The sequence below is a fragment of the Centrocercus urophasianus genome, unplaced genomic scaffold (genome assembly GCF_019232065.1).
Source record: "Centrocercus urophasianus isolate 14NV4802_14NV808 unplaced genomic scaffold, USGS_Curo_1.0 seq_11, whole genome shotgun sequence".
NCBI classification, from domain to species: domain Eukaryota; kingdom Metazoa; phylum Chordata; class Aves; order Galliformes; family Phasianidae; genus Centrocercus; species Centrocercus urophasianus.
The window spans coordinates 80970669-80987493 of NW_024884253.1; the positions used below are offsets into that span (position 1 = coordinate 80970669).

Genomic DNA, 16825 nt, shown 5'->3' on the forward strand with positions numbered 1-16825 from the left:
CAGGGGGAAGCGGGGAGCTCGCCCGGCCCAGCGCCATGCCGCGGCGGCTGGCCTGGCTGTGCTGCTGCTGGGCGCTGCTGAGCGGCGCCTGCCGCCCCGCCGAGCCGCCGCCCGCCGCCGCCGCCCCGGGCTTCCTCTACCGGCGGCTGAAGTCGCACGAGAAGCGGGAGATGCAGCGGGAGATCCTCTCCGTGCTGGGGCTGCCGCACCGTCCTCGCCCGCCTCCGCGGGAACCGCCGGCTCCGCCGCCGGGACGGCTGCCGGCAGCGCCGCGCTTCATGCTGGACCTGTACCACGCGCTGGCCGAGGGCGCGGAGGGAACCGCGGGCGCGGAGAGGGGCGGCCGCCCGCAGCCCCCCGCTCCGGCGCCGCCGCTGCCGCCGGTGCCTAGCGCGCAGGACAGCGCCTTCCTCAACGACGCCGACATGGTGATGAGCTTTGTCAACCTGGGTGAGTGCCGAGCACAAATAAAGCGAAACTCAAAAAGAAGTGTTTGGTCTGTCCGTGGTTAAAGCCCCTCCGTGCGAGGTGCGGCCGCCGGTGCTCAGGGAGCGGCCCTCGGCTGTGCCTCGTGTCCCCGCAGCTCCTCTGGGGCCGGCGGAGGCGCTACGGGGTGGGTATGGGACAGCTCTTCTGGTGTCCGAGCCGGGGAAGCGGTAGAAATCTTGCAGAAGTTCTGCCAGATGCCAGCCCTGCTCTTCGGGTGAAGCGCGGTCCTGATGCGAAGGGCTCCGTGCTGGGAATTTCGGTGGGAATGCCGCTTAACTTATCATTTGAAGGAGTCCTGAACGCTAGCCCGCAATTAGAAGGGAACAGCATAATTAGATTCAGCCTAATGTGGAGAGGGAAAATATTTCAGTTGGCAAGTGGCAGTTCCTTTTTAAGTGAGTTCCTGTGAAGCTCGAGCGTCTCAGCGCGGCGGCCGAGAGCCGGACAGGGCTGCACATCGGGCACCTGCATGCAGTTCGTACCAGTATTAGTGTGTTGTTTCCTCACCCATAGCAATGATGTGTTGCTGCAGTGGGAAATGTATCCAGGCTAGCAGGGTGATAGGTCTATTTGGTAGCTCGGTACTGCCGTGTAGGTATTTAGAGTAGGTTTAGTTTTGCGCCCAGGGCTGGGAGATTTCGGTATTCAGTGGAAATCCCTCTCTCCTGCCGTGCCCTCCGTGAATACGAACGTTCTTCGGGCAAGCGGAGCTGCTGGTGCTGACTCTCTCAATTGCCTTGGGGGCTTTGAGGACCTGTGTGTGGAATGATGTCAGTTTGATAAGCGCTGTGGCTTTCTGCGAGCCTTCCCCATTGTATTACTGTGAGGTGCAGGGCAGCTCCTACAGGGGCTGATAACAGGGAGAGATGTGGGCATCAAGCGTTGGTGTGTAGCGCCCTGCATAATGGGGCAGCTGGCGAGCAGTATTAGACAGTAGACCTGGAAATATTTGGGTTTTGTTATTTTTATCAGGACATAAAAGCATCCATACGACTCAGATCAGTTCTAATAATTTGGGTCTAGACATTTATGTAACAGCAAGGAAAATTATTCCTGTGGCATAGTAGAGCAGCGCAATAGAAACACTGATTCCGAGTCTCAGGAAGTATGAATCAACTGCAGAAATTTCTCATCGACTTCCAAGTTCCGAGTCATAAACTTTCGTGTCATTGAACGCGATTCTTTGTTACCAATGAGTTCACAGATTGACGGGTGGAAGCCAAACAATGGCTCAGTTGTTTTCTGTTTGGTTCGAATAAGGTTCTGAAGAGCTTTGCCTGTGTCCAGCCTTGAAGAGTTGGCCTTCCATTACTGAGGTGACAGCTACCAAAGACATTTTTTCCTTCTTTTTTTCAATCAGAAGGGTATATCTCCTTTAGTACTGCATCTGCTGCACCCGATAGCTGGAGGTTCTGCTTGGTTGTGTGGGTTTATGAGGTGTGGGCAGTGTTTCCCCGAGGGTCTAACTTCAAGAAATGTGGGAAATTCACATTTTCTAGGATGATTCTCAGCACTTTGCTTTGAGAGACACCTGCTGAGTATCAGGTTCTATTACAAGTGAAGAGATGCACGAGATTCAAACCAGAATAAATTTAGAGAATAAATTTCATTTGTTGAGTTTCATTAAAAAAAAAACCAAAACCCTAAAAAAAGATTTTTATATAAAATACTAGTTACAGCAGGTAAACCTGCTTTCTACTATGGGAAGATGATCCCCAAGGCATCTATTTCAGGCATATCGCCTGGGATAAAGCACTCAGAAAACACATATTTCTGTCAATTTCCCACTTAAGAGGGCTCAGTATTGAACTCAGATAGAAACACGTGTTTTTGATCTCTCTCCTTGAGAGATATCAGGCCAGCCAGGATGTCTAAATTCTGTGCTGAGGTTTGCAGCAGGGGCTGTGTTGCTGGGGCAGCACAGTGGATCAGACAATAATCCAGTGAAACTGTTCCTCTTCAGGAGCATCCTTGGATGAATGTAGACACTGGCATGGCTTGACACAGTACTACTGGGGATAAAAAAAACTGTGTTAATGTTTCCTGTTTATATTATATATCTTCCTCATGGCACTAGTAGGGTTCTTTCTCCTTTATCCTCTTGCAATGGCTTGGTGTTGGCGTGGACATCTCTCTTTGAGGGAGTGACGCTAGGCTGACAGCTAGACTCAGGCTAGTGTCTCTCTGTTCTACTTCTAGGGCTGTCTTAGTGAGGGATGTACCAAGCTCCTTGCAGCAACCCTACTCTAAGCTCAGGACGGTGAGGGCAAAGGTCTCACGCTTGGACCTGCAGGCTCGAGCTGGGGCTGTGGCTGTTCAGACTCCCTTTGGTTTCCTTTGAATCCTCATGGCTAAAACAGAAAGGAGGTGTTCTCCAGACCATATTTCGCTAGCTAGTGCCTTTAGAGAGCATTGCATGCCATGTGTAGCAGCAGAAAGAAGACCCTCAAAGGCTCTGTTACTTTAAATATATTCAGAGTTACTCTCTGTATAACGAGAGGAACTGTGTGGATCGAGACAGGGAAGAATCTTATCTGGTCCCTCATCCATGCAGGTCACTATGCTAGCATTCACAGTGGGAAGAAAATGTGTCCTTCTGCTAAGGGAAAAAGGGAATGCAGTAACAATCTTTGTGGATCTCTGGTATGGCCCAAATCTATAGCTAGCAGCAGCTAAACAGCAATGCCAGGAAAGTCTGAACTAATCCAAATTCCAGTGGCAAGCACTGTAGAAAGTGCACTTTTGATGCATGGTGCTAGGTCATTATTGTTATGTATTGTTCCTTCTTGCAGCCAACTACCAGCATGGATTCAGTGCATCTCTTTACTTTTGGGAGAAAAGGCTCTCTGCTTTCTCTCAAAACCCAAACCATCCCTCAAGCCCTTCTGCATGATTTGAGTTGTGACCGTGATGAAAAGTTTCTTGAATGTTGGAATCCCTAAAACCCAGGCAATCACAGTCTTCCCTGTATGGTTTCACATACCTGGGAGCAAGAGAGCTGCGTTTCAGTGCCAGCAAGCCAGTGCATGGCTGGCTGTGCAAATACACTCTCTCTCCTTGCCTGCAAAGCAGTAGCTTACGGATGTGGTGTCCTCTGAGCCATCTCTTCATCTTTTTTTGGCAGCAATCTCCTACCAGATTTACTTCTAGGAATGATCTTGCATAAATCCATGGCAAGCAACCACTTACACACAGTCACTATGGCTTTTCATAGGAAGGAAGCAGTGCTAAAGCACTCCAAATTCATTTATAAAACAGATCTTTTTTTTCTTTTTTTTTCTTTTTTTTCTTTTGAGGCATCTGATTAGCCTACCTGTCTTTTTTTTATTTTTGTGGTATCACACATGGCGTCAGGGGATATGGAATTTGGCAACAAAGATGTATCAGGGACATTGTATGATTGTAGCAACGGGACCACACCATTCATACTGTCATCCCATCTGTTTATACTCTTGGCCACATGTTGTAAAGGTCATGACATCTACTCACAGGGAATAACGGGAGTGTGTGATGCTGCGTATCTGGCTATGCTGCCAGCTGGCTGTGCAAAGCCTTGCTCTCGGCATGCAAACAGCATCCTCCACGTGTGTCTGGAGCAGGCCAGTATTAGAAATCACGGAGCTGATGATGGGAATGAGTTTACTGATGTCTGCCAAACCTAGTACACTGGGTTTTTACGCCAAGACGCATCCCAAGCATTGGAGATCAGCTTTATATTTGCTGCTCAACTGATGCAGCCGAAGACCCTTTTGTACATAATCCCCTTGAAGTTGTTGCTTGCTGGCTGTCTGCTGGTGTCGAGCTAAAGGATGGCAGGATGAAAGAAAAGGCAAGCGGTCCTCCATCATCCTTTGATTGCCTTTTTAGAAGCCTTCAGCTTCTTCAGGCAGTGAATTTCAGGTCTTCCTGCTTTGCACAGGAGCCCTGACAGATGTGTGGTTCCAAGAACAGCTGCTGATCAAGATGTACGGCATTGAAGTTAGTGAAGGGCCATGTTTGAGTATCATCTGGACTCTCTAGAGCCAGGAACTCTTGTGAAAGCTTTTAATGGATTGAAAGTTTACACTATCCTAAATTTGTGTGAGAGGAAGAAAGAAAACAGTGATTGTAATTGGAAAAAGTGAGAATTCCCAGAGGGGTCTTGATTAATTCAAGACAAATTTTGTATGTATAAATTAATAGAAAGTTGTTTGTTGGATTACAAAACTAAGTGTGGATTTGTTTGTTGAAAATCCAAAAGCAGCATTTCCCAGTTCTTTTCCCTGTGCTAGCAGCCTGCAACCAAACTATTTCTTCTAAAAAGGTGTTCTTTTCAAAGTTTCCCTTCAAGTGAATGTCTTGTCAGCAGGTAGATCCCTTGGAGAACTGCCATGGATGCCCTGTGCTGAGCCCCTGGAGGGCATTTGTGCTGCAGCTTTCACTGAAGGGCTGCAGGTCTGTGCCAAGCCTGGCTGAGCCCATTGCAGTCTTGATGCTCCCTCTTGCAGTTTTGAATGTAAACTTTTAAGTGGTGTTTGTGATTTAGGAGGAAGGAAGGTGGTGTTTAGACTTTCCATGCTGTGGAGGCATGGTTCTCTTTAAGTCATCTTGCATCATTTCTAACTTGCGTGGCGCTAGAGGGAAGTATGAATTACTTAAGACATAAACAGTCCCATTGTGTGTTTCTGCTGTTTCCCAGCAGTGGCACAGCAATGCTCCTAAGCAGAGTCCACCTACTAACAGTTTAGCATTTCCATTTGACTATTTATATAGTGATATTAAACAGAGAACAGACAATATACAGATATTCAGTAGCCATCTGGGCATCGTTCTAGGCACCCTGCTGTGGGTGTTGCTGCTAGAGCAACAGTCAGACCAGCTGGACCCTGAGGGCCCTTCCATCCTCAGCCCTTCTGGGATTGTGTGATCTGTATGGATGGAAAAATTGCTCATGGTTGAGAGATTCCCATTTGCTTTCAAAGGATCAGAACTGTGCGTGGGAGACCACAGTTGAGGTCCAGTCTTCGTGTGAACAGTTCAGAGGATGACATTGGGTCATACTGAGATTTCCCATTTGATGTGTGGAGAGAGCATTTTGGGCTGTGATTCCCTAGCCAGTGAGTTCTCTTTCAACCTTTCTTGTGCCAGGGAACTCCTTGATCTCGCGCCTTGCAGTTGGGGCTGGTTCCCGGTGGCTTTGGGGACAGCACAGGGACACAGCTACTGCAGGAACTGTGCAGGGGAAAGAAGGCTTTCATTTACTGAGATGAGCCCTACTGGGATTGCAGGGGTCATGCTGGAGTTTGATTTATAAAACTGACTTCAGACTGCAGCCAGCATTTCCTGAACTCTCAGCTCAGCTCTCAAGGCAGGAGATGGCCGTGATGGGTTTTTAGGCTGTGTTGTGGGCTGGTTTTTTTTTTTTTTTTTTCCTTTTTGAGACATCATGAGATGATTTTTGTTGTATTTTTAAGGGCACAAAGATTTTGACAGAGCTGCCCGTAGCTTTTTTTTTTTAAGGTTGCAGTGTTGATCACAGCACAATGACAGAATTGAATCAGTGGCAGCAACAGTGCAAATTTTTTGGCAAAAAAAGTATAATGTAGACAGAGCCGAAGTGTTCTGCTAACTAAAACAGTAGCTGTATTTTAAGAGAGCTAGACATGACTGTTTTGATCCAATGTGGTGTTAATCACAAGAATACATAACTGCTTTCCTATGAACTTCCCCTTAAAAATATCCAGTGATATCACCTGGTGTTTTGCACGAATGCTCAGTATAACCAGAATTTAGAATAGCTGGCTCCATGTAAACTTGGAATATTCATAGGTCAAATATTAGTGTACAAATGAAAACATTTTGAAAATGAAAACAGAAGCACAGTATTTGAAATATTCTCTGAGTGCAGATGTACTTCATGGCTTGAATAGCTTTACAAATTAATCGGGACACTTAGCACTTGTTCAGAAGAAGTCAAATTTCCTGATAATAAATGAGAGTGTTTTTCAAACAGTATTCCAAAGATGTGTTATTCATATACTTCAGTGGTCGTTTGCAGTGAGAAAGACTCGGGGATCAGCTGTTTGAAGCTTTCATGTAAACAAGATGAATTTGATCAAACCAAAATCTTAATGGGAGCAAATGGAGAGCCACGTTTTTATTTATCAGGTGTGGGCTGTTAAATATGCTGTGTTGCAGAGACAATATTCTTATCTTGTCATTCACTGCATTACATGTGGCTGGTGTGTATGGTGAAGGTATTAGACACTGTGTTTGTGTAAAGGTGTAAGGGGTGACATAATGTCTATTGAAGTGTAGTCATTTTGCTTCACACCAGGCAACAAGGAGCATGTAAAAATGAGAACAGATTAAAGCTTGTGGGCAGATTGGGATATCCATACCTGTAAGCAAAGAGGTGATGGTGAAAAGGGTCTGTAGTTTTTGTCTGAAATGGAGGGGCCGTATTTCATCATCATGTCCCCTGATTGCTTGAGATGAATCAGGGAGGGTAGAACTGTCAGCTGTCAGCCCCTGTCATTTACTGGGAGTAAAATTGTCCAAATGAGTTGGAAAAAATGCTGAACTCTTAACAAGCATATACAAAATGCATAGTATTTTTCTACCTCCATCTTCATGAACACTTTAATAAAAGCTGTTTAGACATGAAAGCTTACTGTAGCCTAAATTCTGTTCTTTTTGAACCTTGATAAAAGAAGGGTAATAAGGGGAATAAAGAAGTGGTTGAGGCTTTAATTCTGCTTAAGCACAGTTGAGGTGGATTCTGAGAATGATTTGTGTTGGAAGGGACCTCAGAGCTCAATCAGTTCCAGTCCCCCTGCTGTGGGCATTGTTGACACCTGCTAGATCGGTTGTTCAGTGCCCCATTTAAGTCTCAGTTGAACAACTCCGGAGATGGGGCAGCTTCTCTGGGCAACCTGCTCCAGTATCTCACTACCCTACTGTGAAACATTTCTTCCTTATATGCAAAGCAGATTTGTGTTAAAATACCTGTTCTTCCATCATGATGCCAAAACCGGTTCCTCACTGTGCTTGCATGCAAGCAGTGAGAGGCTCCAACTCCTCTACTAACTTCCCTCTGACCTTGCTTGCCTTGCCAGGGTCCGGTTTGGTTCCCTGGGGATCTCAGATGGAGGTGCCACACACTGAGGGGGATGTGGGGCCTCACACTGCAAAGGGTCAGTGTGCAGGTCCCCTTTTGCACCTGAGAACTAGGGATCAAAACTTCATCTCAGGCATGTCTCTGTGAGCTAGTGAGGGATGCTGAGCAGTGTTACACCAGGCCGGACTTGCAAAATCTCAATAACAGATGTGAAGATCCAGAATATCCTGAGTCCCAGTTATATACGTGAGTAAGAAAAGATGCACGCTCATTTCTAAGTATCAGCTTTATAATGAACAGACAGAATGGATTTGGTAGTGGCTCCTGTTACGAAATATGCATTTGTCATGGCAGAGCACACGTCAGCTGTACACAATTTTTAGTGCTAAATGGTGGGAGCATAGTTCTAAAATTTAAGCTGAGTATGTAATTTGTATCTGCGCAAAGATTTGGTCTGCAAGTCTGAAGTTCAGGTGCCTGATTGAAACAATGCAGTCTGGAGAATAAACCCTTCATTGTAGAAAAGCAGCAATCTCTCTTGCCCACAAACCATCATCCTGAGACCACATTTCAGGCGTGTAGCCCCTTTTACTTAATTACTGTAACATCAAACGTTCTCGACATGAAAGGGACCAAGCAGTGGCTATGCAAGATAATGGCTTGTTTATAAAAATAATTTAAACAGCATATGAGAAGGATAAACATGCGTGTCCTGCCAAAATTTCACTGTATGTTCTGAAAGCTTTAGTGATTGTGAATCTCTTGGCTTGCCCTTTCAGTGCCTTTAAAAAAAAATAAAATTCCTCTCCTCCTCCCCCCCTTCCCCACAAAAAAAAGAGAGGGAGAGAGTGAAGAAAGAAAGGAGGCCAAAAAAAAAAAAAAAAAAAAAAAAAGTTCTCATATGTAAGGAAGTTCCTACTTATGCTATGGAAGATAGCTGGAGAGAAAATACATATACTTTACACAGGGCGAGAGATATTTTCGCTTTGAGATGTCTGTGTTTCGTCTCTTGCATATGATGGTTTTTACACTTTAATGACTGTAGCAGCCGTCCTCTCCAAAAATGTTCCATTCTGCAGGATGTGGAGGGCTCCTCGTCTGTTCAACAATGCAAGGATATGACTCTATCTTTTATCCAGGGCCTGAAAACACTTCATAAGCATTGAATTGCTTATGGGGTTTGAACTAGATGATCTTTAAGGTCCCTTCTAGCCCAAGCCATTTGATGACTCTGTGAAATCTTACAGCACGCTCTGACTAAATTTAATGGCCATTCGAATCATTTTCTGAATGTCTGGACTGAAGCTCAGAGGGCATGACCAGGCCTGGGGGCTATGATGAGGTCTATGAGGTTATTGCTGTGATCTAACCACAAAACTACATCACTGGCCTGGCAGGCCTCCAAGCGGCTCACACGGTGCACTCTTACTTGGCAAACCGCATCCTACCTCAGGTTCCTTGGGTATCAGTCTGATGGAGACCACAGTTTCTTGCTCTGAGTGCATTTTGTTCCTTCCTGACAGTAAAACTTCTTCACTGGCATTGCCTGATTTTCTGTGGGCACCCTCCATTAGGGGCACGGCCTCTCATCTGTGCGTGTGTTGGCATCACCTCCTGCCTTTGTGCTTGCTGTCTGAACCCGAATATTCACTATGGCCATTCACAATGTCTACTATTTGCCCTGTCCCATGGGAGCACATGGGATGTGGCAGAGGTGGCCTTATGTGGCAGCTGGGCCACCCTGAACCAGACCAGGAAGGGAAAGATTTGGGGACACCTTGCTCTGAGTTCTCCCCGCTTTTGAGGGCTTTCTCAATGGATACCAATGTCTGGGGAGCTAAGATTAGGTTTGAATGTGGTTCTATTTTGTAGTTGAATCTGTTTTGCAAGTAGCTCTTTTTTTTATCTGTGTGTTGAAGCTCTGCAATTGCATATGCTGGCATCCAAGAAGTGTTGAATGGGGAAGGTGAAAGAGGCCACAGACACACGTTGTTCTCTTGAAACTGTTGTAGAGCCAAGAAAAGGTTTGGTTAGCTTTTGGTAACGTGAAGGCAGTGAAAGGGGTGTGCTTAGGTTAAGTGGTATTCAGGTTGCAGGAAGGCTAAAAGTATGTGTTCTGAGTTAGCTGATAGTTTTGTTAAGGAACTCTGAAAAAAAATGCACTGTAATGGCTGAAGCTCTTATAATGACTTCTTTATGTTGCAGGAGCTATTGGCATTGGGTCCGTCTGATGCTTTTGCTATCACTAGTCTCAGTAAAAACAATTTTATGGGGTCCCAAAACATTCTGTTGCTTCTGGCATCTGTTGAGCTGGCAGCTTGGCTTCGCTGGGGCTTGAAGAGATAGTTCATTAACTCGTGGCACTTTCCAGAATAAACATGGCAAACCTCCTCTGAAATAACAGACGGTAAATCCTCCTTGTCACTCAAGACTGCACGTTTGTCTTCGGAAAGGGGCAGTGAAAGAAGCTGTCCATCTCCTAATGAATGAGAAAATAAATAGCAGATGAATTGTGCATTGTGTCATACTTGACATGGCAAGGCTTCGGGTAGAATAACAACAAACTTTCCCTCCTGTGCTTTGCCTGTTAAATATGGACCTAAACTAAGCAGACCCACCAGGCAGTCTATCGGACAGCACAAATATTGCAGCTCTCTGGCAGATCTCCGGTGGGAACTGCAGCCTGATTAACCTCTGCTGTGGGCTTGCTATCTTAATCCCCCGTGCTTCAAGTCATTTAGGAGGGTGGATTCCAGCATCTCTTCACTTTGGGGACCAGGCTCCCTCATTTTTTTACACTACAAGGTTTTGGAGGTTGTTGCAAGGCTGCGTTGCTCAGAGTGCACAGATGTTTTGCGAAGCTTGTTATTTTCTATGTTGGAGGTTATGAGTCAGATTGCTGTTACCAAAATGTTTATGTGAAATCATTTCTGAGTCATATATTTGCATCATATACAACCTGTCTGACAATCAAAACATTCAGTGCTCAGCTAATGATTATACTAAGTTTTCCAATGCTCTGCTCCAACATAACATAATTACACTGCAAAGTGCAATATATTACTTTGACAGGGTTCTTCACATGTCTTGTGATGTCAGAACATCCCAATTGCTATTATTGGAATTATCAGATAAATATGTACTTTGTTGCATGCAGCAAAGTTAAAAATAGGAGATGCAGTCCCTTAGAAATGAAATGCTCCTCAACTGTGTATCCTGAAAATGTGTTTTTTCAGTTCCCAAGAAAATAAGAAAATCAAGTTTCATAGTGCTTTAAACTTCTTTCTGTCCAGAGGGGTGCCCATGAGGGTGGTGGTGAACTAATGAACAGTAGTGAACATTTGCGTGGAGAAATTGTTTGAATACCAGGATTTCAGCAGCTGCTTGGAAGGCTGTTTGGGAGTTTCTGTATAACTCAGTTTATAAGATGGGACTGGAGTGTTTGTAGCAGAGTGGAAGACATAAACAGTCTGTAAACTACAACTTGATGCATGCTGTGTTTATATGTTGTAAATTCTAGCATAAATAGGGGTCAGTTGCAAGAATTAGGGCAAAGATTTAAAATTACATTTACCTGCATGAGTCTCAGAGCTAGTGCAGGACTATTCATTTGCACGTCCCAGTGAGTCCAGCAACTCCTCCTTAAGTATTTATTGTAAAATGGAGTAGGAGAAAATCTGGTGAGCTACCATGAAGTGATAGCATTGGTGGTCAAAGGAAGGGAAAACTGATGTTGTCTACCACGTTTGACGTGGTCCTGCACCACATCTGTATCTCTAATTTGCAGCAATATGGGTTCAAAGGGTGGACTATTCGATGGATAAGAAATCTGTTGGATTGTCACTGCTAGAGGGTTGTCGATGGTTCTGTGTTCGGGGCCTGTAATCTTTAACATCTTTATTAGTGACATAGATGATGGGATCAAACGCACCTCAGCAAGTTTGCTGATGACATCAAGCTGAGCAGTGCAGTTAATAGATAGAAGGAAGGGATGCCATCTAAAGGGACCTGAACAAGCGTATACAGATTGTGAGGAAAAACTCCTCGAGAGCAGCTGTGTGGAGAAGGACATGGGAGCCCTGGTGGATGAAAAGCTGGATATGAGCCAGCAGTGTGTGCTTGGAGCCAGGAAGGCCAGCAGTATCCTGGGCTGCATCAGGGGAGCTGGAACTGGGTGATCTTTGAGGTCTCCTCCAACTCAAGGCATTGTATGACTGTATGAAGGCTAAAGGACTCCCTGAACTCTGTGAGAAGAAAACTGTCAAGGAGATTAAAAATACACAGGGGCTGAGGGCTGCATGCTTATTTGCTTTTAAGTAATTTTTTGCTACTAAACATGGATTTTGAAATGGGAAATTATTTTAGGACTGTCTCATCTGAAGTTTGGCTTACAGTCCTTTGGAAGTGGCTTTGAGAGCTCAGATACCAGTGTGAAGGGCACGGGCAGATCCCTTTAAGTACAAAGCATCATCAGATTTCATCACTTTCACTGAACTGGCTCATTGCATGATGGGTTACGATGACATTCTTTACATTTGCAGCGAAAAAGCATGGACAGTATAGCAGTGGACTTCCCTGACTACATGTGTCTGAACCATGCTTAGTTGGCAGCTTGCATTTGGAACAGTAAGAAGCTTCCCCATGCTGTATTTGCGAACAGTTCCTTTGCTTATCCACTCTCCTTGGCCAGCTTTTGTGGCAAATACATAATTGGACTATGAGGACTAATATATTGTGAAGTGTAGTGGAAAATGGAAAAAAAAAAACACTCAGTTGGATGAAGTCCATTTGTCGTGTGTTAATTTCTAGCCCTGTAAACAAACACAGCTGTTGAGTGTAGAATCAGTGCTCAGAGTGGTTAAAGAACAGTGATGCATTGCTAGTGAGATCACAGCAGAAAAAATATGTAACATATGAGGCTGCAGTAGAGATCAAGACTATCCTCAGCTCTGATTAATTGTTTCTGTTGATGTGTTTTCATCTACTTATGATGCTTTAGGGTAGCTAGAATTTGAAGATGGCTTTTTAGTTGCCAAACCATTCAGCTGAAGCCGTCAGAGTATTAAGTATTGATGAGCCAACTGTTGTGAACTTCTGCAAAAGGGCCTGAATTGGTGACCAAAGGCTTAACAGATCTCTGCATACATATTTTACATTACTATTCTTCATAACAATGTCATCAGTTTGGTCATCTGGGCTTTGTTATTATTTGTTTATATTTATCATGAATCTGTGCAGGGAGGTTTGTCTGTCATTTTGTCATTATTAAAATGCGCTTAGAAGTCCTGCATTACAGAATAGGGGACGTGAGGCTTCAAACATCAGAAACCTTGGGGCCAAGCAAGTGCAGCAGCACTTACTCTGTAATTTATCTTCCTGCCCAGTTATATATTTTGACATTCTTGAGCTGACTAAATGCTCTGGGGAAAAAAGAAGTAAGGAGCGGTCTTGGTTAGTCTAGTAGAAAGGACAGCTTCCAATTCCTTCTGTCCATCACATCAGTTATTTTAGTCACATTGCTATGTGTGACACTGCAGTTATCCCTAGCATAGTAGGCCACCTATGGCTTGCCACATTGAAATGGAATACTATTGTTGATGTCATAAAGACCATCACCAATCCTAAGCAAGGATTAAAGAGATTTCTTTTCTTCCTTGGCTTTGAGAAAAGAGAAGGCCAAAGAAGCTAGATAGTTCATGTGAAAAGCAACAGGGTAGGTAAGACAACATATAAATCACCAAGTATCATTTGTTGGAGGAGGTGTTAGTGAATCCTTCAGTGAGATACACTTTTTTGTATGTTTTGTGTTCAAGATGTCTGAGTGAACAAGGTCCATGTACAAATTTTGACAGGGTTCTGGAGGCACCTATGTGAGCATTTTGTCAAGAGATCTGCCTGGTGCCTGGTAAACTTGATTTCATGTGTCTTGCTGGGAGGATGTAAATCTGAGATAGAGGTCCTGGCTCCTCCATGATCTGCTTGGGGCTCTGCAATTTGCAAGGCCAGTTTCTGTTAGCCTCTGTTTCCCTGTTGCTTGTTCTTCCTGTCCAGAGAGTCTTGACAAGTAACCTAGAAGCCCTGAGAGTGGCAGATTATCACTTTTTGCAATTCTATGTGAGTTTTGCATAGCTAAAATGTTATGTGAGATAGACCTCTTCCTCTGAACAGCTCCAGTTTGAAAGTTTCAGGCACACTGTAGCCGTCTGGGGTTTTACTTCAAATTGCACAAGGTGTTTCATTGCATACTTTCCCATGACACGTGGTGGTGCTACCTCTCCAGAAGCCTCTTTGCTCTTGAGAAATAATGGGGTGTTTGACTTGACGTGTACTCAACTGTGCTATCTGGAATTTTGTCATGTCTGCAGAATATGACTGAGGCACAGCAGTGGCCCAAGTTCTAGAAATTCCCTTTGCTGTTGCCCCTACGAAACTACATTCTGGCATGAAGAATTTAATTCGTGAACTGTCAGTCCAGCACTTTCCATAAACACTAAATTGACTCAGAGTGGCTAGGTCTAGTGCTATAAAACGGTATGTTCAGGTCTTATTGCCAAGAAAAAAAATTACCTGTAAATAGCAGACTTACAGCATAGGGGCTCATTTCTGCACTTACGCTTTTTACATTTCCATTTTTGTGCCGGCTTGGCAAGAAGTTAACTTAAACGTCAAAACTATTTTTATGTAAATATATGCATTATTGAATCTCTTACTCATAAAGCAAATACCACTTTAAACCCACACAAAACAGCTGAAGCTATATATATTTTCTCACTACTGAATTTGGCTTTTAATAACTTGGAGTTGACTGTCCAAAATAAAGTTAGGAATCAAGGGCACTTTATTTTCCAGCTAGCAACATACGTACTCTTGGCTTTGGACTGCACCAGTCTGAGGTGGAATAAAACCTGAATTTGTACGACAGGTCCTCTTAGCAATTAAAAGAGAGAGATCATGATTAAACATACAGATTAATTTTAATTTAGCCAAATTTTCTAAAATTTTACAAAGGTAAAGAAAAATGTGAGGAAATAGTAAGAAATCTTGAAAGCTTTGATCCTGAACAGTGGCTTTCTAATGTGTTTTTCCTGCTGAAAGTACTGCCTAGTGCCAGCTTCAGAGGCAGTAGTTATCTCAAATAAAGGCTATAGTACGCAAATAGTTCTGCAGATTTCACTGATGCTATCTGAAGAGTAAAGGCAGCAAAACCTGCACTTATCCAATACAAACCAAAACAAAGCCAAGCATACAGGGATTGTGCACTAAGTCCAGGTAGTAATAACCTAGAAGGACATGCTTGCAGCTCTCCTTCCTGGAATTCATTACTTTTCTCCACTCTTTCTCCCACTGTCTCCTCTCTGTGGGAAGTCACCTTATGTCAATAACAGTTCCCCACTTCAGAAGTGAGTGGCAAACAAAAACTCATTCTTGAATCCAAGAAAGCCACTCGCTGGTGCTCTGCACAGTCTCTTCGTGGGATCACTGTTACCTCTTTGCATGTTAATATTAAAGCAGCCACAGCAGAGAAATATGTTGGTTTTGCCTTGTCTTCTGCTACTGTAAGAGTTTGCCAAGCACCTCCTGTCAGCACCTTCATGCTTGCTGGAATCAAAAGAAACAAGGTGGAGGGTGTAGGGAATCCTTCATAGAATTGCATGTGATCTGCCAACTCAGGCTTGAGTTTAAGGTTTTAAGTTAGTTATCCAGGCAGCACAGGCAAAGGAATTTCAGTGTAAACTGTTGGAAAATGTTGTCATTGAGTTGCAGAGTATTTGACTGTCACTATGTGTGGTGTGAAGTGTGTACGTTGCCATTTCTGCTCTTTCTGGTTGAATAAACCCAAGCTGTACTCAAGGAGAAAAGAAATCAGTATGGTTTCAGGCTGATGGGCTGTGAAAAACAGCTGTAGTTGTCTGGGACTGAAGTTATGAAGAGCACAGCTGGGGAAAAACCCTGCAAAGAAAGCAGTAAATCACCTGATAATATCCCAAGAAAAATTTGGAAGACTCCACTGGTGTCAAAGCAAATGCTACAGTAGGTCATGGTGCACCTTGTACAGCTTATAATAGGCTGGCCACTCTGTCTGACTACACAGCCACAGAGAGGGAGGAGAAATCCTGGGGGCAGGAGGAACAAGCTGGGCAGGAGTGAAGTGAGCACACGTGGGTCTTTGCTCTCAAATCTGCAGTCTTGGGGAGGAGCACACAAATGAGCTTGAAGGATGATGCCTGGCAGAGTCGAGTTTTCTAAAAATAATGTTTCCAGCTGAATGAAACTGCATCTCTAGTTGATGCAGTTTCTGATCATTTTACCTCTTATTTCATGTCTCCTAGCTTGCATGATTCAGACCTGTGTAAACACTTGTAACAGCGTCTCACTGCTGTGAAAGTGGAGCAGTGAAGGAGAAGACAAGATTTGTGGGAGCAGGAGGCTTACCACCTTCATTAGGCCAAACGATGGAGCTGAGGAAACAGGCAGGCTCTCCATCAGCATTTGTCTGTCATATCCTCTGAGTCTTGTCCCATTTCAGGAGCATTCTCTTCGCCCCAATGTCCTTGTCAGTCTTTGGCTGGAAGTGCCTGGGAGGGACATCTGGCAGAGCTGCCAAAGGGGAAGTGATGTTATTATGCTTCTCTTGTGGTGTCCTGCTCTAGGAAAACTGATCATAATGTTCTTTATTCTCCCATTTAAGCATGATGCGTGTTAAGAGGCTTGAGAGTAGGCTGGTCTGGATTGTCTTTGAAACCAAGCCTAAAGGAAAAAGTGAAATAAAGGATGAATAAAAGGATTGTGGTTTAGCTTACACCATAAATACTTATTTCCTTTTTAAATGCATTTTTGGAAGTGAGGGGAAACTAATTACAATTGAGTTTAAAGCTAGCAGACTTTCCAGTGCTTGTCTAAGTTGTATGATTCATCACGACTGGGCCTTTTCTTCATTTTTAAGTGGTTGTGCTTGTGCAACATTAATTTCCTGAGTTTATTTTGTTAAACTGCCACCTGAACAAATTGAACCGATGTCACTGTCATGGGGTGTTTCTTTAATTAGGCACCTGCTGGTCACAGTTGGGACATCTAAATTTTCAGCTGCTTTTTTTGTGTGTAGCCAGAAGAGAATTCATCCTGCAGATTTTTTTTTTGTTTCAGCCTTTGAAACCTTTTTTGTTCTGCTGTGTAGATTATGTGAATACACTTAGATGCCTCCTTTTCAGTACTTTGGTGCTTGTGTGTGTACTTGGA

The 16825-nt window shown here is 44.1% G+C and overlaps 1 protein-coding gene across 1 annotated transcript in view; it reads left to right on the forward strand.

The window, feature by feature from the left end:
• Positions 1-35: 35 nt before the first annotated feature.
• Positions 36-16825, forward strand: part of BMP6 (bone morphogenetic protein 6) — an 85180-nt gene continuing 68390 nt past the window's right edge. Inside the window, exon 1 of the mRNA XM_042836825.1 lies at positions 36-450. Within this exon, the coding sequence (XP_042692759.1) occupies positions 36-450 (415 nt within the window). The remainder of the gene's footprint in view (positions 451-16825) is intronic.